Source organism: Lasioglossum baleicum, chromosome 15, assembly GCF_051020765.1.
Source record: "Lasioglossum baleicum chromosome 15, iyLasBale1, whole genome shotgun sequence".
NCBI classification, from domain to species: Eukaryota; Metazoa; Arthropoda; class Insecta; order Hymenoptera; family Halictidae; genus Lasioglossum; species Lasioglossum baleicum.
In genome coordinates this window covers 9,585,716-9,607,035 of record NC_134943.1, presented here as the reverse complement: position 1 = coordinate 9,607,035, position 21,320 = coordinate 9,585,716, and the positions used below count along the sequence as shown (strand labels likewise).

Sequence of the window (21,320 nt, the reverse complement as noted above, 5' to 3'; positions counted from 1 at the left end):
AATAGTGAATCTAAGCATCCTGTAGCGAGATCATTTTTTGAGAACCTGCAATATCAAGCATCTCTAAAAACTTTCAAAAGTTTTTCTGGTAAAATGAAACTGCCATAGATTTGAAGATTGGGTTGGCGGAATTCACGGAATATAGACTTGAAAACGTTTGCTGTTCCTAGGCATTGTCTTGAACGATCGATACAATCCCAATTATTGCGGAGTAGTTTAAGGTGATCTATTTACGTAAACATCCGCCATTGTCCCGGAACATCGTCTTTCAGAGCCTGCGTAATGAAAGAGCGAATTAAACGAGATAGATCGAGTGAGACCACGGCTGAATAGGAATGACGAGTGGCCGCGTCTTCTACGGTTAACAGGTTGAGTCTCGAGGGAGTTGGGGATCCTAATCGATGCACAATGGATCGTCAGCAGCAACGGCAACAGGGATTGTGTCCTAATAAAAGGTGGTGCTCGTAGCGCCCATTGCCGTCGAGTTGCGTTCGAAAAAAACCTGGACAAAATAGGCCCGCATGAGAAAATCCAACTGGTCACGGATCAGGCATAGGCGAAGCAATAATCATTATGGAATAGTCATGTTATTTGAAACTGCGAGCCGTCGAAGCACATTCGGCGGGATACGGGCACCGCGCCTTGTGCACACGCGTTAATCAGCCAGCTCTCCTCTGTCCTCTCTCCTCTTTATTCTCTTTGTCTGTTCGTCGTCAATTTGCACGACGGACCTATTCACGGGTCCTTCGACCAATTATTCGACCCGGCGACATTGTTTCCACTCGCCCCCGTGGCATAACCGTGTCGAACCGATCGAAAAACTCGCACGGAAGCCGATGATTCATACGACAGATGAGCGCATTGTTTAGTCTGATAAATCTGTTTGAGGAACTCTCTGCCTTGCCAGCGATCAAGACGATTTCGCTCGTTTGTTTGAGTACCTTTGGACTGCGCACCACGGGACAAATTTATGGTTGCAGAGATTGAGGCAGGGAAATACGAGATACCGCTTCGTTGATAACTAGACTATACGAATCTTTATGCAAAATAAAAATTTTCTACGTCTGTTGCGAGTAATAGCAACTTGGGACTTTATTTCCTCCTTTAATAATTTGGTAGGTCGAGTTTTCTTATCACGTTATTTGTCGGTGATCATTTCATAATTTCTGAAAAAAATCTGTAGTCTGAAAATCAGCAACAATTAACAATTTCAACCGTGAACCAACAACTCAACCCCAGTCAATCCTCATGTATAAACATTACAATTATTATTATTAGCAATGTCAGCAGTTGGTAAAATGAGCCCTATTTCACTTTTTACTAGGACGACATTATGTCTTTCAGATAAATCACAAATTGAAGATATTTCAATTTGTGACCATAACAATGTGCGCCAAATTCAAACGCACGTCGTTACGATCGCAAATTAGACTATCTTCCCATTTCCCAACAGACGTCCCGTGATGTAGAACAAACAACTTACAAGCGCTCGGCTAATCAATGACACGAAAACAAGATATCGAACCTAAACAGTCATGGGAAACAACCTTTGAAGAATGACCAATGCACGAGATAAAAGAAGGCAAAACGAGGGAACAATGTCAGAGAAAAATTCGAACTTTAGCCCCCTCCGAGGCGTATATATTTCGGTTTGAATTTGGGGAAACACAGTCGACCGCCAATTGTTGGAGACGGAAGAGCTCTCTACAAGAAACTGTCGCCGACTCTCGATCATTGTTGATCTGTTTGCTAAGTAGTGGTGCCGTAGGTGATCGATCAGAAATTCACCTCGGGACGATTACTTTTCATGCAGGCACGCAAAGACCTCGGCGGATATCAGGGGCCAAGCGAGCTGTTTTCGCTTCCAAGTTCATGGTTGCTCGATATTTCGACTGAACTAGGTAATTATTGTTTATTAAACCTTTGTCACTTACCAATTGTTGATGCATTATTCAAAGATTGCCAAATTCGAAGATGGTTGCACTCGGGAACAACATCGACAGCAGATCTCTGGATAACTAATCGATTGGCCGTTCTTCTAACCAACAAATTCGATTCGACTGATTGTTATTGTCACTTTGAAAGTATTACTGTTATATCATTCAATTTATTGCTCTAATTAACACAAATTTTAGCTGAGAAATTGCTGATAGTGGCGCGGGAATCTCACCTCCGAAAACACCACCGCTGAACCGGAAGGGGAACCTCTCGACCAATCAACAACGAGTCGGACGAGTCTGCGATTCTCAACTGCGCACCACTGGGGTCAAATCAAGACTTGGAAAGCAGACTCAGAATAAACGACAATGTTTACACATGTACTTACGTGAAAATATAAACAATAAACAATTACTATACAGTAAAATCGATCGAATGAATTATTACAATATTCCTTGTAAATCGTAATCTCAATTCTAATTTATTTCCAACCGCAACTTCGAGCCCTGTAGCGTAGCATTGCGTATAGAAATTTGACCGGTAATAAATAACAAGTGGAACGAGAATCAGAGAGACAACTGACCTAAACTAGAATACTGCTTGTCCTTTTGTCATCTATAATTTCAGGTTAGGATGAAGACGAATGAACCGAGTGGGCAGAGAAGCGGTTGTTCGCTGGAACCGGAAGTACCGGCGGAGCGAGCGGTCGAAGCTTCGGTTCCCGCGCATTCGTTTCGCGCGGGCCTTTCGAATTCGTCCGCGGCGCGGCGGCGAGGGGGGAAGGTTGAAAAGCACTGTCATAGAGGGAATCTAGCGGACGATCGTGTCGTTAGCCGCGCGATTCGATTCGTGCACCAAGGCGAGGTAATAAAGACTCGGGCCTGCTCGGTGAACGGTTTGATAACAAGCGGGTAGGAAGGCATTGCACATGGGAGACGCATATTCCCCGTCGGTTGCCCGGACCCATTCAGTGACGCGATTCTTCACTGTCCGGCACTGATTTCAATTGGTAAATTGATTTGGAACGTCGGCGCGCTGGAGAGAGAGACCTGAAAAAAATAAGAGAGAGAGACACTGTTTTCTACGTGTCGCGAGAGAGACAGGAAAGAGAGAGAAAGAAAGAGGGGACAAAGAGAAGGAGGCACACACGGAGAGAAGCGCGGAGAGAGAAACGATGGCGGTAGTGGCCAGTGGCAGTGCCTCTCTTGCGAACCGTTAATAGGTACTGAACGCTGCTTGAATGCTTAATGCACCGAGCTTCTAGGATTAAATTGACCAATCATTTCCCGCCGCGGCAAGGAGCGGCCAATTACAGCCCTCGTCCGAGTATATTAAGCCAATCAAGAACAGTTTATCGCTCAGTCGTCGGTCTGCCGTCGTGACGCGAGTGTCGTGCGCGTGCGTATCTGCCTTCCTGCCTACTTGTCCACTACGTTTCTGCGAGAAAAACAATTGAAAAACATGTTAATATCTCGTGAAACAAGGGAGAATCGCGTGAGAAGAAGCTACGACAGAGACAAGCCGATCATCGTTTTTCCTCTGTCATCGCGAGCTGCGAGCCGATCGCGATCCACTACCGCGCATTTGTCGTTACGATCTTGTTCAGTGATTAGACCACCGACACTCGTTCTAAATCGTACATCCCGCGATTCGCATCCCTCGGATCGAGAGATCGGTCCGGAAATCGAACCGATATTTTTCCACGGCACCACGTGAAACAAAAGGACTGTGCACACGCGGGAAGGGTACCACGTGAATTTTACCCAGGGAACGCACGCTCGATGATGCGATCCACGGGACCCGTACTTACATATCGCGGTAATTAATGTTCATTCACTGCTTCGGTTATAGTGTTTCGTATTTCGATCCCAAGCCCAAGGGATCGGGTGTCCCCCCTCTCCTCCGTCGTACTCGTCGAATCTTTTCATTCAGCGGACGACCATTAGCCTGTTAACCGGGTGATTTTCTGATTGTGAACACTTAACGATTCATAGTTCGTTTAGCAACAGTGAAATTATTCTATTGAATACCTTCCGTTGGTATTATTCGCCGAGAAATCGTCGTCAGTCAACTACGATTCCATCACAATGGAGTAGTTCAAGATGCAGTTGAGTAACTAGTTCAATTAATAGAAAACTGCAGTTGTTCAACCAGTGAAGTTGTACTCGAATTAACTCGTCTTATCCGGTTAACAGGTTAAGGTCCGTCTCTCGTCCGGCGAGACAATAGTGTAAATAGTGTTAACGATATGCATATATTTTCGAGTCGACATTCCCACCGTCATTCGGAGACGGAATAGAGAACAGTGATTCCAAGGAAAACTCACCGTATCATTACGTTAATAAGTGCGGAAGAGCGCATCAATGTCCACTAGTGTCGAATAGAAGCTAAAGGTCACACGATTTCATCCGATTGTTCAGCAGAGGCCCGGCATGCGCGCTCCTCGGTCCATAAATATCGTTATTTTTCGGGCCTGGAGAAACCACTATCGCCGTTATCATTCGGGACAGATAAGTTTCTGAACATACGGTGCATATTTCATGTCTGACTACAGATCGGCTTGTTTATAACCGTCTCGTCATTTTCCCGGGTACCTTACTCGCAAACAAGATTAATTCCCGATCGGTGTCTCCGTCGATAACCGGTGTCTCTGTTTCCTGAACGAATTAACATATCGTTTCATTACATTCATATAAATAATTTTCATCGCATCGTTAGACCATTAAGGTTATGTTGAAAGCCGTTGCATTAGCACAGTCATCTTTTTCTTTTGGTTCTATATATCTCTATTGCTTTGTACATTGAAATTGGTTTCCCACGGTCAATTTATGCATACAGTAGGAAACAGGTTGATCTATTTATCTCAAAACATTTCTTTTCTTTTGACGGAAAATTAAACTATGAATGTTAGGACACCCCCTATATACAGATTCGCGAGTATCTCTCGAACCGGACACTCGTATCGAGACCTCGAGAAACGGTCCTTGGAAAACAATCGAATCGTTGTTACCTCGTCACGACGATTCTTGCCGGTCCGATCTCGCGGGAACGAGCGTTACAATTAGAGATTGCATTTTGTTGCCCACTGGAAAATGTAGCAGTACACTCTAACCGTTCGGCTTTATCTTCACGACTTCTTGACCCTTCGCGACGACGATAGCGTGCAGAGACCACGAGTAATTGCCGAGGGAAGCTCGTCTGGTACGAAATACATCTATGCTAACGGTCCTCCGGGCCTTCCATGTCGAGGCGGGTCATCAATTTCGAAACACGAGTCTGCGCGAACTGTGGCTATTTTTCCGTAACTCATGTGCACGCGTACGCATGTTTTCCACTGAATTTTAGAAGGCTGTCAGTGCTTTGACTCGATATTGACGGATCGAATTATGGTTGACGAACACGCAAACATTAGAAACTAACCGTTAGCTCCACCTCTCACCCTCTTCTAAACGCGCCATTTTGATTGAAATCAACGAATTATTTGAGGCATGATATCGAGACAGACTTGTGATAGTGCATTTTAATCCGAGATAAAATGAAATAAATGATGGGGCAAGGGGTTAAAATGTGAATTAAGATGCCCGAAAGTTCTCGATGCCATCCTGCCAAGGGCCAAATCGGTTTTTGCTGGCCCGGGGGGCTGTCTATCCCTCGTCGTTTCCCGGAATTCCGTCATCCACCCACAATTTGTGCATCGTTGCCTAATAAGTTGACGAGCTATTTTGCGAGCGTCCAGAGGGAGCCGACATTAACAGAAATTAGCGTTAATTGGTCTGCTCCCCCTCTTCCGTCCCCCCTTCACCGAGCCGATCTCTTGCGTCTTCCCCTTTTCTGCAATTCCCTTCGTCTCTCCCCCGATCTTTTTCCGCTTTCGTCTACACTCCCCTCTCCTCATGTCTCGTCTCATCACTCCTCCCCTACATCCACTGACAAAGGGGAGCGCACGATGCGTTACGCGCCAATTTTTATTGCACTTTGCAGAAAAATGTAGCCAATAGCACGGAATTAATCCTACCAATTTCTTTGACTGACAACTTAAAAATCTTTTCAGCTTTCTCGCGGGAAAATAACAGCGGTGGCCAATTGATCGGGAGGAGCTTGATTTTCCCTCGGTAATTAATACTCTGTCCACTTAAAAGTTTCTATTAACACGTTGAGTGCCTACTTAAGTAAGCAGACTTCTATGCGCTTTTGCTTCCCCGTAGATGAGGCGTTACAATCAGGATTAAAGTCTCATGAAGAACGGTATGCATCACGTTCGCAGAATAAGAGGATACGAAATTCGGTTGTCGTCGGCTTTTTCTTTGGGCCAACGAAAAAATCCGTCGCCGAAAATGTACGGCCCGCAATATGCGCAAGCTGTGCGACAGAAGTCTTCCGGCAGAAGACGGCCACGCGCCTTGCCATGCTCGCAGCATGTCCGGCTAATCCGCTTCGACTTAATGCGGCTTTGCATTTTAACGCGGCGTGCCTCCTCTTTGTTTGCGACTGGTCTGACGAACGACTGAGAATTTCTCCTCGGTCCTATCTCGCTTTTTCTTTTGATTTCAGAGGAGCTGTGTACTATCCTAAAAAGCTGTGGCATCGCTGTGTGCCTCGTGAGACGATGAATACACCGTTTCACCGACCGAGAAGCATGAAAGAGACGCCCGGGTCAGAGAAATCAAAGATTCGATTGTGGCCTCGGCTCCTCCTTATCTCCGGCACTCGCATTTCCGCGAGCGATACTACCCATCGCGCGATTCATCCTTCGTTCTGCTGCGTTCCGTTCGATGGATCGAGTATTAACCCCTCGCTGTTAATTGGGACGCATGATAACGCCCGGTTACAATATTGGAAAGATAACGAGGGGCATTGGTAACGTTTGTAGGACGGGTTGCTAAATTTGTTAACGGTCTTTGCCTACCGGAAATCTATTAAATCCTAACACTTAGCTAAATAATCGCCGCTAGGTACCGTATTAAAGATAGAAACTGTTCTCGGCCTCTAATTAAAACAATTGCTCATCCCCCAGGGTTCAGGCTACACAAGGGACTCGGCTGCCAGCAAGAAAGAACAAGCCAACTCAGTTACATTCCACTCCTTTTTATCCTCCTGTTCCACTATACTCTAGTGACTAGAGTGACAGAATTAATGGCCCCAATTTCTAACGTAACAATGTTCTATTAATATTCTACGAATCCTAACCCGTTCATAAGTACTAGTGCCGCAGGAGTGGATAGGTTTGGTTAGAAATTGCCACATCTCCTGCTGCTCAAGTGCTTATCAATAGGTCGGGGCGCGCATCTTTATCGCAAAACAGAAAACCTGATCAGGCAAACGAAACAATTAACGTGTCCCACACGTTCTCGAGAACACGATCTCGGCGACTGTACACAAAAAGATTGGGAGCCACTGATCCACGGTAACGTAAATTACATCACGTTTATTCAAGGGAACCGGGTTAACGATCGACTCATTGGTGAATCGATCGGGCCCGAGATTCGACACCGGGTGTTCACTCACGTGATCAATTTGTTCTTCCGTTTTGCAGCGCAGCCGGATAGAGGATGCCAGACCAGGCGCAGCCGATCGGCTGTTAACGATACCAAGGACGGACAACGTTAACAGAGATTGTCAACAGCGAGTATCTATAACTCGAGTGTCCCCGGCTGCGTCGCGGAGGCGTGCATTCGGTCCAGATGCGTGTCGAGCGTCGAAATCCTCTACAGATGCAACAGGTTTCACCGAGGGGCGGCTCGAAATTTCTCGGAGACGAAGCGCGCGCGAGAGAGAAAGAGGGAGAGAGAGAGAGATTCGCGCGGGATGAAGGAATGAAAGAAGCAGGAGCGCGGTGGGCGACTTTAATGACTCGTCGAGGTCGCTTCAATGAGTACCACTGTGTGTCATCGCGTCATTATAGCGTGTATATGCGTCTGCATGCATGTAGTACCACGTCCGGGCTAATAATTATACCGTGTGTCTTACTATCGACACCGGTACCGTAACATATTGCTTTTACACGCTGCCGGGCCTCTTGTGATCTTCCATTGTTCTCTTAGTAAATTTTTAATGCACGGTGTCACTGACGGCCGCTGATTAAATAATTATTTCGGAGAACATTTTGTCCGGCAACGAGTAATCCTTATCTGGTAAATAGGCTAACTTAATTGACTTAAGACTTCTGTCCGTTTCGTTGAACGATTGCGGTGCACACGGCCAACGCGTCACGCAATATCTACCGGGCACAGAGTATTCTTAAGTCGATTATCTAATCTCCCGACGAATTACCAGCGAAACGTGGGCAAGTTGTATTAGGGTTTCCCTAGGTCTCCTTAATTATCTATTAATCATCCATGGTCGGCCGGCCGGTCGTTCGTTTCGTTTCGGAGAGCCCGGCCGTTTTCTCCGCCTGTTGCTAACGAGTGGAAACGTTTTATAGTTCCGTCCCGATGTCTTCTACATTCGTGCCAATTGTTTTTACTGCCTCGGACGATTCGTGGATGCCAGCAAAAGCGAGGACGCACGTACGCTACCAACAAGGGCCCTCATTATACCTCAAAGGAGAATGGGCTCTGTGTAGTGACGCTGAAGTACCCCGATCGATACTTCTTTCTTTGCGGATGATACGAAACGGCTCCTTTATCGGCGTGTAGACCTTCTGCCCCGGGATAGACGAGAGTTTACTCGTTGGTCCTCTTTCCGCGACTTTTTACTAATGACTATATAAACAGCGGAAATGGAAATTATTGACTGTATGGAAAAATGTTTCATACACATGTTGTAATAATTCAAGCCAAACGTAGGCATCCTGGTGTACAGGTACCCATTATCACATTTCCTTTAACAATACAGTCAATAATTTAATAGTAATTGTAATTAGTCACATTAGGAGACGCGCCTTGTATGTATAAGTGAGAATAATCGTGATATAAACTCAGACATAGTATAGATCAATCGAGAAATTGTCCGGGTTCTAAACGAATTACAATCGCGTGGCAATTAATTATCAACGAATAATAGCGTGTGATCTGTTTTGTAGGGGTCGGGGATCAAGAAGGCGATGCCTGGACGGCCCTGCAGTGTACAGAAATAAATCCTAACCCGTTCCTAAGTACTAGTGCCGCAGGAGTGGTTAGGTTTGGTTAGAAATTGCCACATCTCCTGCTGCTCAAGTGCTTATCAATGGGTCGGGGCGCGCATCTTTATCAGAAAAATAAAACGTTCGAAAATCCCCAAACCGTGAAGAACGGTCAGCTATATGTTCATCAACTTATATTTACATTAGTACCTTTATTTATGACTGTAATTGTTTAAAATATGAAATAAAGAATAAAAAGGAGAACAGAACAAATCGTTGAACACTATTTAATCGTAAAAAAACGGAAAAAAGAAGGGTTGGAGGAGCTGGGATTTGAACCCAGGACTTTCAGCATGCGAAGCAGACACTCTACCACTGAGTTACACCCCCAAGTGCTTTAGAATGGTTTCAAACATGGTAGATATGTTTCTAAGATGGTCTAGGATTTTTTATAATGGGAAAGCACGAAAAAAAAAGATCTTGGAGGAGCTGGGATTTGAACCCAGGACTTTCAGCATGCGAAGCAGACACTCTACCACTGAGTTACACCCCCGAATGGTAACCGTACGCTTAATTTTTGAGACACTCTGAATACGCAAATTTCCATATAATGAAAGAGAATGTGCATTTAGAAAACATTTATTTGTTTCAATTAATGCGACTCATTTGCATTAAAAAATTTAATGCAATCATAAATATCGTCGAGCATCAATTGTTAAATTCCCACTATAGAAGCAGTAATCGTTAATTATTAATTGTTCATCGAAATTGAACTACAATTACATCTAATAAATAAATTCGTAACGGTCCAAGCCCGCCGTCGAAATAAAACAAGTCGAAAAAGTAGGGTGCAGCAGGTAGAGGGTAGGGTTAATAAAACCTCCCTGACAGGACAGGGGTTAAATGTTATAACCCTTCATCAGGCTTCGGAATTGTATGCTCGCTCACGACTTCCGATGGCCGATTTTCAGATGCTACGCCAATGTTGCCAACATAAATTTTTGAAAGTCCGTGTAGATTTTCGCTTGTATCATAATCATAATCATCATAATTGATCATAAATCATAGATCAATCGATTTTTTATAACTGTAAGTTGCAAGGCGAAAGACACCTGTTTACGTTATCAGATGCATGGAATTATACATATCATTATATATCTATATACAATTCTTTCCTCAGTGGAAATATTCTCCCAATCTTTATTATAAAATCCCTGATCATATCATGAGGAATGAAAAAATTATGAACATAAAACAAGGAAAAAAGAGATCATAAAAATCCGTAAATTTTGGTTTGAAATCCGTAGGCAAAATGAAAAATCCGTAAAGTTGGCAACACTGAGCCACGCCCCCTGCTCCGGCCGCGCGTCTCGCTCCCCGTAGCGGCTGCAGTGCTCAGGCGCGTACTATAGGAGCAATTCGTGGCGCAATAGGGCGACACTCGTATCAATAGATTTTCACATCACCCAGGAGGTACTATTACAACTATTCGCGTCTGCAATGTGAACAGTTACGTCCAACCTTCCCGTAGATCTTACCAATTAGCCAAGCATGTTTAAGCGTGCGCGAAAATCTATCCCAGATGCGAATAAAATGTTGACAGTATACAATTAGAAACGATTTTCAAAATTTATCATCTGAATTTATTTTCTACATCTATTGTCCGAAATTGCTGTGCGACATAATGGGATAGGCCTGCTGAGGATTCCGCTGACTAAAAAAAACTAACAATAGTACTGAATAGTACCTCATGTGTGATGTGCCACGAATAGTTCGTATGGCACGCGCCTGAAGGGCTTCAAGCACTTGGTTCACCAGGGGGAGCGAGACGCGCGGTCGGAGCCAGGGGGCGTAGCCTCTGAAAATCGGCTACCATGAGCACATAATTCCGAAGCCTGACCTCCATGATACTGAGTAGCTTGTGGATGTCGTGCAATGTCGTGTCACCCCACCCCTGTGTCCGTGCACATTGCTGTTGTTCGAAGGCGGTTCAAGATAGAAGAAAGAAGAGTGTATAGGTGAGAGCTCGGTTCCAGAGCGAACAACTGTTAGTGTTACTTGCTGTGAGTGTGCAATGGTGTGCAATAGTGTGCATTCGGTTTCGGTGCGCTCGGGAAGAAAAAGGAATAGATGAGACAGAACGGGACGGGTCGAGACGCGAGCTGTTGGAAACTCGCGCATGATAGTCTTGGCGCTTTCGTCGCCTCGCCAATCGTGCAAGTTAGACACTAGAGATAAGTGCGGTTCTGCCAGGTTCTGCTACCGATGTCGCAACGGCACAATCTAACCTCCTGAAAAAAACTAGCAGCGTCCTGATCGAGGTAACTGTCAGTTCACGGTACGTCATCGCGAAACACCTCGGCTAAGGTTATTTTCTGTGTGGCCGAGCTGGTAATTAGTTCGTCAGCCGATAAGGTTCGTCCCGTCTGTCTCTTAATATTTCATAACCGATCCATCCGCGGGCTCTGCGACTTGTTTAACTGTCTCTCTGCGCCGCTTTCAGATCTACGTACGCGACACACGTCTGATACACGTGTATTCGCCACGGCTTTTACAGAGATGGTTGGATTGGCGGGCGGGGGAGGTCATCTGTATCCCTCGCCCCCAGTGCAGCCTAATCCAGAATGTAAGTTTTGATAATGTTATTTTATTTACGAACGTCCGCGACAAGTATATATTTACCCTGTGCACCATTGATACACTACTGTTACGTGTTGCAAATACCTCTGTGCAGTGAGAGAAATGACTGGAATCGCTCCCAGTGCTCCGACCAGTGCGGATGCTTGCCTGAGCATAGTGCATTCGTTGATGTGCCATCGACAAGGAGGAGAGAGCGAAGGGTTCAGTAAAAGAGCCATAGAATCCTTGGTGAAGAAACTGAAAGTGAGTATTGTAATTTGAATTAGTCTGTTATTGCAAAACATTGTGCTAAAATGATTACTCTGCTTAGGAAAAACGAGACGAGTTGGATAGCTTGATAACAGCTATCACCACCAACGGAGCTCACCCCAGTAAATGTGTTACCATACAGAGAACTCTGGATGGTAGACTGCAGGTTGCGGGACGCAAGGGTTTCCCGCATGTCATTTATGCCCGAATCTGGAGATGGCCGGATTTACATAAGAACGAATTGAAACACGTCAAGTACTGCCAATTCGCTTTTGACTTGAAGTGTGATTCTGTATGTGTAAATCCGTACCACTATGAGAGAGTTGTGTCTCCTGGCATAGGTATGTCCAAGAAACGTATTTCTAGTATCTGTCTTTGTTTAGAGAGATCACGTGCTTCGATTCAGACTTCCTTTCGTTGTGTTGTTATCCTTGTGAAGCTTCTGTGAACTCATTTGTATAGCACCATAAGTGTTAAACGATTTATTGTTGTGGCCTCGGTGTATGATGGAATGGGTTGGTTTCCCCCGCACAGACCCGTTCTTTACAGACCTGTCTGGGCTGACTCTGCAGTCGGGTGTAGGCGTAGGACCGGGTGGTAGATTGGTAAAGGATGAGTACTCTGTCGGTGGCGGAGGTACAGCGGCGGCTGGAGCAGTAGGTACCGCTATGGACGTCGACGGTGAAATGAATCAGACCATTCAGCACCATCCACCTGCTCAACCCACTTCGTCCAATACGCAACCATCTCAGCAGACTTTTATACCTGGCCTAGCACCGCCTAATCCAAGTAAGCAAAGTACTACAATACTACAAATAACGATATTCGTTGTTCATTCTGGGTATTTTATATTTTAACACATTCTAATCGGCTCATTTCATAGAACTTCACAAAGTTACATTATGTATAAATTTAAAGACTAGTATATCCATTATCCGATACGAATGTGTTAATAACTTATTATTAGACTGCGGATTTTATGTATTTATAGCAAAAATGAGTAGGTGAAACACAAAACATCAGAAGAAACATCAGACGAATTTCATATTATGTATTGGTATATTATTTGCAGCTCATTAAAATGATTAAGAGAAGAAATAAATTTTTCTGGAACTCCCCTTTTTTGTAGTCGATGCAGACAATTTTTATATTGCATAAAGATCCGCAGCCTATTTATTGTGCATCAAAGTAGCACGTATCTCTAGTTCTCAGTAATTGCTCAGTTACAGATCTTAGGGCTGTAGTTTCTTCATTTTTCTGTGCCTAGAATTTTTGGTTTGCAAATGTGTTCCTATATGCGGAGTGCATTCGAGAACAAAGCATGTTTGTACGTTCGTATACAATAAAGATGAGTAAAGCTTTGTTATTGTAGATTAGAAGGTGATTTCATTTGTCTGTGGCGAATTTTTTTTGTTTTCCATTCACTATCGCTTCATCTAGTATTTACTTTGCGTTGCTAGTTCTATTTCATTTTAGCTTTATTCTTTCTTTTCTCTTTTGTTGTTTGGCACAGCTAGTGGTGAGGGTATGTTTGGCAGTAATGGGGGAGGGAATAATGCTGGTAACCCCCACAATAAATTGGACGACAATAATTGCCCCAGACAAACCTGGATTCTCACACCTCATCATTCTACGACGCGTAACATTCATCATCGTACGTATATGATAGAACGCTTCATTATATACTTACTACTACGCTGCTCCGAAAAAAATTAGGGACACAAGACAAGAATTTAAGACTACAATATAAAAGTAGAAGATCCCCTAATCGCTTTGAGCAGCGTACTTTCCGTCTACCGCTGATTAGTTTATTTTGCTTCGTGCTAGTCAAAACTCGTAAATAGTCTCTAGAATCATTTTCCGTAATGAATTTCAGAGACTCTGGAGAAAGTGTTGTGTATAATTGATATTTTCTGTTATGTTGCCTGTATTGTGTACGAGTTACATTTGATTTTGCAGCAGTAGTACATCCAATGAGTCACACCGTAGGTAGCCAACAGCAGTCGTTGAGTACACCTAGCGGAGGAAATGGCACACAAATGCTCAGCCCTTCGCAGGGCCAGTCTACAGAAGCTTTTTACGGGACTAATACGCCGCCTCAAGACTCCAATCAACCTCCGAGCATGGACGCGTTAACGGCATCCTTAGGTATGCGATATTATCCTGAAATCGCTTTCAATGCTCGTTTACATTCATCATGATATTTGATATTCTAACAGGAGAAGGCCAGAACTCTCCTGTATCACCTGTACATATTCATCATCCAAATGGATTTCCAGTGGGCACGGCTGCTTACAATTCGGGAGCGCCACAGTGGACTGGAGCTAATACTCTCACGTATACTCAGAGCATGCAACCTCCAGATCACAGACACCTCCATCCCACTTCTTACTGTAAGTAGACGACAACTATTAGGTCGGGGCTTGAAAACTGTTTTAATGAAGCGTTGTTTATAAAAAATTGTAATTCCCATGCTCATTAGGGGGTGGTCATGGAGGCGACGTGGGCGGTAACATCGGCGGTTTGCTCTCCACGCAACCAGCACCCGAATACTGGTGTTCCGTTGGCTATTTCGAATTAGATACTCAAGTAGGCGAAACTTTTAAAGTAAGCAGTAGTTGTCCGACCGTCACAGTAGACGGATACGTCGATCCGAGCGGCGGTAATAGATTTTGTTTAGGGGCGTTGAGTAATGTACACAGAACGGAGCAGAGCGAGAAGGCACGTCTTCACATAGGTAAATTCTTAGGCATTATGAAGGCTTACAATTAGGGACAGTTTATGACGCGGGCAGGTATTTAGATTTTGGGTCTGTCGAACCGGTCAACATTTGGCATGCAGATGTCTGAGCTAATCCTACAGCTAATTTTAAGAGTTCTTTTCACCTATTTTCGATGTGTCATAAACCGTAGCCTCGAATTAGGACCCACTATTATGCAAATCCCTAACCGCGTCATAAACCGTCCTTAATTGTTAGCCTCGACAGGTATCCTTTCTTTTCTTCCTCGTTGAACGGTTCTATTTCACACGATTGAAAATGTTTCAGGGAAAGGAGTCGTGCTGGATCTGAGGGGAGAAGGCGACGTTTGGTTAAGATGCCAAAGCGAACACAGCGTTTTTGTACAATCCTATTATTTAGACAGAGAGGCAGGTCGGGCGCCCGGTGACGCGGTACACAAAATTTATCCCTCCGCGTACATTAAAGTCTTCGATTTACGACAGTGTCACAAGCAAATGAGAGGACAAGCCGCCACTGCTCAAGCCGCTGCCGCGGCACAGGCTGCTGCTGTTGCGGGACACTTGACGCACGGTGCACCAATCACTAAAAGTCAGTATAACATTCTTCCAATCACCTAAAAGAATAGTCTTTATGTTCAATCCACCTTGATAGCTCTACTCCAAGAACCATATGCTCATTTATGACTAGACAACGGATCTTTATGAAAAATAATAATGTTCTACCTGAACTGAAACGAACTGGAGTGAAATAGAAATTTATTTTCATTTTTGTCATAACGCAGGTCTCAGTGCAGCAGCTGGAATAGGCGTAGATGATCTCCGACGACTCTGCATTTTGCGTTTAAGTTTCGTGAAGGGTTGGGGCCCCGATTATCCCCGGCAAAGTATAAAGGAAACTCCCTGCTGGATAGAGGTATGTTTGATTTATCTTTTCACAATTTTTGTGGCTGAAATTCTAGAGAAGAAGATACAATTATGTGTTTTTTTCTGTGGTACAGGTACATTTACATAGAGCTCTTCAGTTACTAGACGAAGTTTTACACACTATGCCAATAGACGGTCCTCGGGGAATTGAATAATTTAATTTATCGTTGAAGTACTACATGCGATACAAAACAAAAGACATCACATTGCTGCAGACTCTGCATCAAGTGTGCAAAATGTATAAAAAGCGCGAGTATATACACGTAGCAGCATGCTAAGTACCTTCGAGAGGATACCCAACAAAGTTGATTCAGGAACGGGAACAGTGCGAGGCTCGATCCAGGACGAGAACGATTGCTGCCGTCGCATTGGAACGTTCGTCGAGGTTTTTTTATATATTTTACACACATGATTATGTCGCGTAGGATGAAAATGTGTGCCACGGCCTTGCATTACCGTCAACGTACAAACGTTATGCAAAGGAAATATTATTTTTCTTTATGAGAAGTTATTTTTTAAGAAGATGGGCGAGAGTGCACCTACGTGAGGAAACAAAGGTAGGAGATGAAAGACTTCTATTTTAATAGGCAGTCGCGGTGTCCAATTTAAGAAAGAAAAGAAAGAATAAATACATTTCCCACGGCGTGGCTTGGTGAGCTCAGCAAAGTGCGTGAGTAAAACGTGATACTTTCGGAAACGTTAATAGTCATAATCTCGTTTTTTGAGATTAGCTTTGTAAGATAGCTTAACTGACACACATCCTACTTAAAAGAAAAAAAAACGGGAAAAAGATAAAGAAGACAACAATGACAAATTTTAAGCTCAATGTCTATGGTCGGATATAAACGAACAATGGATAAAAGAAAAAATGGTATATGTGTGCACAGCAGGAAGGTTTTCTGAAGAAACGCAATACGTCTCAAAGTACTGTCGGGTCACAGCTCTAGTACATAGAAGTATTATAAATAAATAAATAACGCCGTTCTATAAATTTGTAGTATCGAGGATTGGATGGGGTTGGGGAATGTATTGATAGAGTATACAGTAAAGCAGAGAATTCAACATAGATTTATCGCGTAGCAAAATATTTGAATGGGAGCAACAACACTGAGAAAAGTATATAGTTGTATTAGAAAGTCATATTTTTATCACGCCCTGTTGGTTGTGCTGACAGTAGTTTGGCACTGTGCTTATTGGAAGAACCTTCTGTATTGTCGTGTCTGTTTTTTTTATAATTTACAACCAAAAAATATCACTACACGAATACCTGCAATGTTTGTTTAATTGAGAACGCTGTTTTTCATGTCTTTTCTTTTTTACCATTACGTTCCCTCGAAGGACATGAATTAATTCTATAGTTAGTATTATTATAATTATTATTAGCGTGGTTATTGGAGACGAGGCCGTTCTACGAACGTTCGAAACATGGTACGATCTTGTATATTCGAGGAAAGAGAGAAATGAAAAACGAAGGAAGAAATCGATAAAAAGAACTGATCATGTTTTCTTAGCGGGTTTTAGAATCTATTCAGTTGTCTCCTCTCTAATCGACCACCGATGTTACTACGATTACTATGTAGTACTTGTTGAATAATTATACTTACTGTTTACCAACCATTTTATTATTCTATATTCGTACAAAATATTCTTATATATATATGCTATATTTGATAATATTATCATACAGAGAAAAAAACGTTGACCAAATTTTATACCTATCCGTATATATATACATACATATATGTGCGCATATGTATATGTACGCAACAGACGTTATATTGTCTTCATTTGTTCTAGGCAAAGAGAAGAGAGAGTTTACTGCTTGTTTTTAAAGAAAAAAAAAGAAACTAATCGATGCACAGTATAGGTACTCAAGAAATTCTTGCTTCTTTGTTGTAATTGAGTAGAGATTATTTAGCTGTTTGTGTTCATGTTGTTCTTATATTTCTTTATGATTATACTTGATCAAGACGAGTTCTCATCGACCCGATATCTGTACATATATCGTTGTAAGGAATAACGAATGCCTTCGAGCATCGAAATCACACAAGCGAAAGGGTGGAGTTACTCTTGATTGAGCGGAGTCGATTCGGTTATCGTGAACTGCTTTGTTCTTCTAATTGATTGTAATGTTATGGATCACCTTGCGTGGCAAGAATGTGGTCGAAAAAGAAGCAATCTATCAGCACCATTAATTAAAAAAGAAAAAGACCAACGATCCGAGGGATAAAATTAGGACGATTAAACGGAGGATAAAAAAGAAACAAAATACATACAGTTTGTACAGTAAAAAGTAACAGAAGGGATGCGATGATGCATTTGTTGATGAATGACAAAATGTGAAGAGTAATGTTATCGACTAAATTAATTTTTACAACGCCTGTAATTTAATAGTAAAAAGAAAAAAAACAAATACAAATGGAACGCTATTTCCATCACTTTTCTGTCCATACTAAACGAGGAAGGATACAGAGTTCAAATAATGATAATGATAACAAACAAAAAAAATGAAAAAACGAAGAAGAAGGGAAAAAATCGCGTTTAAGCATACTTACCGCCAAGTTCGCTTTAGAAACATATGTGCCATCGTTTTCATACATACCGTGTACGCAAAATAACGAACAGGTGTAAGATTTTTTATAAATCCTATTTTTTACCAAGCTCATGAGTCGCGGATGCAACACACGTTTTAACTGTGGTGCTTCGGAACGTCCTAGACCCCCATAGATTTTACGGGATCCAGAGAGCAAAGAGAGAGTGTGTGTGTGTGTGTGTGTGTGTATGTGTGTATGTGTGTGAAATAGAGAAAGGAAGAAAGAAAGAACTTTGTATATCTACAATTTAAGCTGAATTAAATGTATGCGAGAACGTGATGTGCATTGCAAAAAGCTGATATGCGTTCAAAAACCAATTGTAGCATTCACGAATATGTAGATTTCATCCAGCCCTCAACCACCTCATTCCGCGCACTCCGTACGCATAACACACGTAGGTATGAGATAAGAGAAATTGGTACACAAAGCATAATAGAAGGCTCATTTTACAGTGGAAATGATTCTGCAGAACGTGTTCATACGATATTTTATCGACGCCTCCGAACAAGATTTCATACATAACATATAATTAGTACCGGTATCAAAGTGCAATAGCCCTGTCTCATGTCAAAGATACCATAGCTGATAGTTGTAAAAAAAAATAAAAAGTGAAACGCCTATGTAACTTACGTTAAACGATTGAGAGAAAAAGAAAGGATGATAACGGTAATTTAAATAAGGGATAAACTATACTCGAATTATTACAGCTTTTTTCCACTTTTACCAGGGTAGTGTATGCGTTATATCTTGCTATTTAAGGATTCTACCGATTTGCTTAATAATGTCACGATCGATGACGAAGCCTAATGCTTCAGGATTCTTATTTCTATATAGTATTGTCAAGCTGAGTTTGCTTTGTGGCATGGTCTGAAACCGGTTCGTTCAACTCCTATCAATTCCATTCTGTGACTCATTTAATTTATATAGCAATCTTTTACTTGTGAACCCGTAGACGTAATGATGTATTTTAATGTGAGGCTTCGTCGTTAATTACAGATCTTGAGACTCAAAGACTTGTTCTTAAACTTTAGGAACATTATACACAAGCACGTACAATAAATATCAGAATAGAATTATACATTTACCATTGCTATTCGTATGGATTAATGAATTATCTTGTAAAATAATATATTAATACGTTTTTTACTCGAGGCTTCGCAGCCGTGACTTAATCGTGAATATTATTGTTTTTCACACGTGTTTATTCGCGTTTCGTTCTGATGAAATAGTTGGGAATTCATTATGAAGTCATTAATCTATTATTCTCTGTTTTCGTTCTCTTTTTTTCCAACAAATTGTGTGTGTTTAAACCAAAGATACTCTGATGGTACGATTACACATCATGATACGTTACGAATATGTATGAAATGTAAAAGTAATTATTCTTAACAAATATGTCGCAATACATAATGCAAGTAGAATCGCATATAAACATTTTTTAAAAAACCACGCGTTCGAACACAATCTCATTCAGGTGTTAAAATTCCGGTGATCGCTACAAAAAAAAAGAAAGAAAGATGAAATGATAAGCGTCTAACAAATTACAAATTAACGTCTGTGATTATCGTCGAGACAAGGTCGAGAAGAGAAGATTATACAATGATTTCTACTCGCAGTTGATATTTGCGCACCTTTGTGACAAAACTTGTACGACGATAATGCATTATTAGATTGTTGAGAAGTGAAATTTGCCTAGGTATGTGCTGGATAGAATTTGTGACAACGTGGTGTGACAGGCTGCGTGATTAGGGTAGTTGATGCAACGCCTGTGTACCATAATTATGTAAAGCACATATGCTAAGAGAACTTGAATGGATGTGTTTACAAATCCTTTTGTTATTGTATATTATTAATACATTACATTATTATATACGATCATTTTCAATAAACATATTCTGTGAATTAGATGAATTGACCGAATTAAATTTGATGATGAGAAGCAAATGTACAAATGTAATTGCAGTACTTTTGTGTTTATTAAAAAGAAACTACTTAAGATATAAACGATTTATTCTATAATTTATACAGTATTCTCAGCTTTCTTTACACTCTCCGGTATTTCTCCGCTGTGTTCCACATAGTAATTGCCTTCGGGATCGATAGCTGCATTATGATTTACAACAGTCTCTAATGCTTTTGCGATAGCTTGATCTATATTATCGGGAGTAATGAACGTAGGAGCTTCTTCCTTAGCTTTTCTAATTTTTGCATCTACTTCACGCTGGATGTCTAAGTTCCTCTGTTCTTTCTCTTCCAATTGCTTTATAATCTCCTCTGTACGTTCACTCCTTGCTGCAATCAATCTATCCTCTCTCTCAGCAGCCACCTGTTTGTTCCATTCTTTGTTTATGTGATAACGAACCAAGAAATCTTCGTCTGTATATTCTTGTGAAGTTGAAACATTAGACTTAACTTTCTCCTCTTCGAGCTTCTTTACGAAAAAGCTCCTAGAACCAAAAAGTATGGCAATTAAATAACGCAATATTACTGTACAGACATCGAATGAATGTCTATAACATACCTTAACGATTTCATCATTGTTTTATAGTTATTATGCAGACGCTGTAGTTCTGCTGACTCTTCCTCGGATATTTGTGGCCTCTGTGGTACCTTGAATACTTTCGATTTTGCCGTAGCCATCCAAATCGGTTTCCTCTTCCAACGTACGCATTGTATAGTTGTTGCTTTTGATATTAAATGATCGTAACCAGCTAAATTTCTTATTGTCAACGTACTGGTACCCATTACGGAGCTGGTAACTCGTATCATTGTCTCTGATTGTTACAATAACCTTTGAAACAAAAATGTTTAATGCATCGAACAGATGTTTATCAAATCGCAAAATCACCTTCGATATTCTCCTTGTATCCTCACGCAGTTTCCGAACTCGATTCTGTCAGGAATATTAAAGTTTCCAGGATATCATTGTGTACATTTAAAATGATTTCTGCTACTGTTAGGTTAGGTCTGTTGCGCATAGTGTTATCTGTATCTTTATCAGATCGTCATCTAGAATAACCTAGATGATTTAATGCGCCTCGAGCGACACCCGCAAACATCAAGCGCGCGATAGTCCTACGAATTTTTAAGATTTATCATTTCGAAAATAAACTGATCAAACATCATTGCAACACCTTATGCTCTTTATTTACAGGTAGCAGACAATTTGATGATCC

At 41.9% G+C, this 21,320-nt stretch overlaps 3 protein-coding genes and 2 non-coding genes across 19 annotated transcripts; 2 read left to right on the top strand and 3 right to left on the bottom strand.

Moving 5' to 3' along the window:
* Positions 1-2,504: 2,504 nt before the first annotated feature.
* Positions 2,505-7,362, top strand: LOC143216054 (uncharacterized). 8 transcript variants are annotated; one of them, XR_013010506.1, is made up of 3 exons: positions 3,278-3,756; positions 5,990-6,050; positions 6,144-7,362. XR_013010506.1 is itself a non-coding variant. In XM_076438784.1 (3 exons), exons 1-3 carry the CDS (start codon positions 3,720-3,722, stop codon positions 6,797-6,799), a joined length of 408 nt encoding a protein of 135 aa, XP_076294899.1. In that variant the 5' UTR covers positions 3,280-3,719; the 3' UTR covers positions 6,800-7,362. The 8 variants fall into 8 exon arrangements, 1 of the variants encoding a protein (XP_076294899.1); XR_013010504.1 differs by having other exon boundaries at positions 3,279-5,139; positions 6,490-7,362; XR_013010503.1 differs by having other exon boundaries at positions 3,279-5,139.
* A 1,954-nt stretch (positions 7,363-9,316) lies between these two features.
* Trnaa-cgc (transfer RNA alanine (anticodon CGC)) lies at positions 9,317-9,388 on the bottom strand. The gene has a single exon. It is a non-coding gene; the product is annotated as a tRNA-Ala (tRNA).
* Positions 9,389-9,479: 91 nt separating this feature from the next.
* Positions 9,480-9,551, bottom strand: Trnaa-cgc (transfer RNA alanine (anticodon CGC)). The gene has a single exon. It is a non-coding gene; the product is annotated as a tRNA-Ala (tRNA).
* Positions 9,552-10,497: 946 nt separating this feature from the next.
* Positions 10,498-19,972, top strand: Med (Smad/Smad4 homolog Medea). Of its 8 annotated transcripts, none has more exons than XM_076439038.1 (12): positions 10,498-11,061; positions 11,502-11,624; positions 11,733-11,881; positions 11,949-12,228; positions 12,422-12,676; positions 13,401-13,541; positions 13,847-14,035; positions 14,107-14,280; positions 14,370-14,624; positions 14,934-15,215; positions 15,409-15,539; positions 15,625-19,972. In XM_076439038.1, exons 2-12 carry the CDS (start codon positions 11,558-11,560, stop codon positions 15,703-15,705), a joined length of 2,004 nt encoding a protein of 667 aa, XP_076295153.1. In that variant the 5' UTR covers positions 10,498-11,061; positions 11,502-11,557; the 3' UTR covers positions 15,706-19,972. The 8 variants fall into 8 exon arrangements, with proteins under 8 accessions (XP_076295153.1, XP_076295152.1, XP_076295156.1 ...); XM_076439037.1 differs by having other exon boundaries at positions 10,499-11,016; XM_076439041.1 differs by lacking the exon at positions 10,498-11,061 and adding an exon at positions 11,068-11,413 and having other exon boundaries at positions 12,437-12,676.
* Positions 19,973-20,098: 126 nt separating this feature from the next.
* Mrps26 (mitochondrial ribosomal protein S26) lies at positions 20,099-21,151 on the bottom strand. Its single transcript, XM_076439077.1, has 3 exons — positions 20,993-21,151; positions 20,666-20,935; positions 20,099-20,591 (listed from the first exon to the last, which is right to left on the bottom strand). Exons 2-3 carry the CDS (start codon positions 20,911-20,913, stop codon positions 20,165-20,167), a joined length of 675 nt encoding a protein of 224 aa, XP_076295192.1. The 5' UTR covers positions 20,914-20,935; positions 20,993-21,151; the 3' UTR covers positions 20,099-20,164.
* Positions 21,152-21,320: the final 169 nt, after the last annotated feature.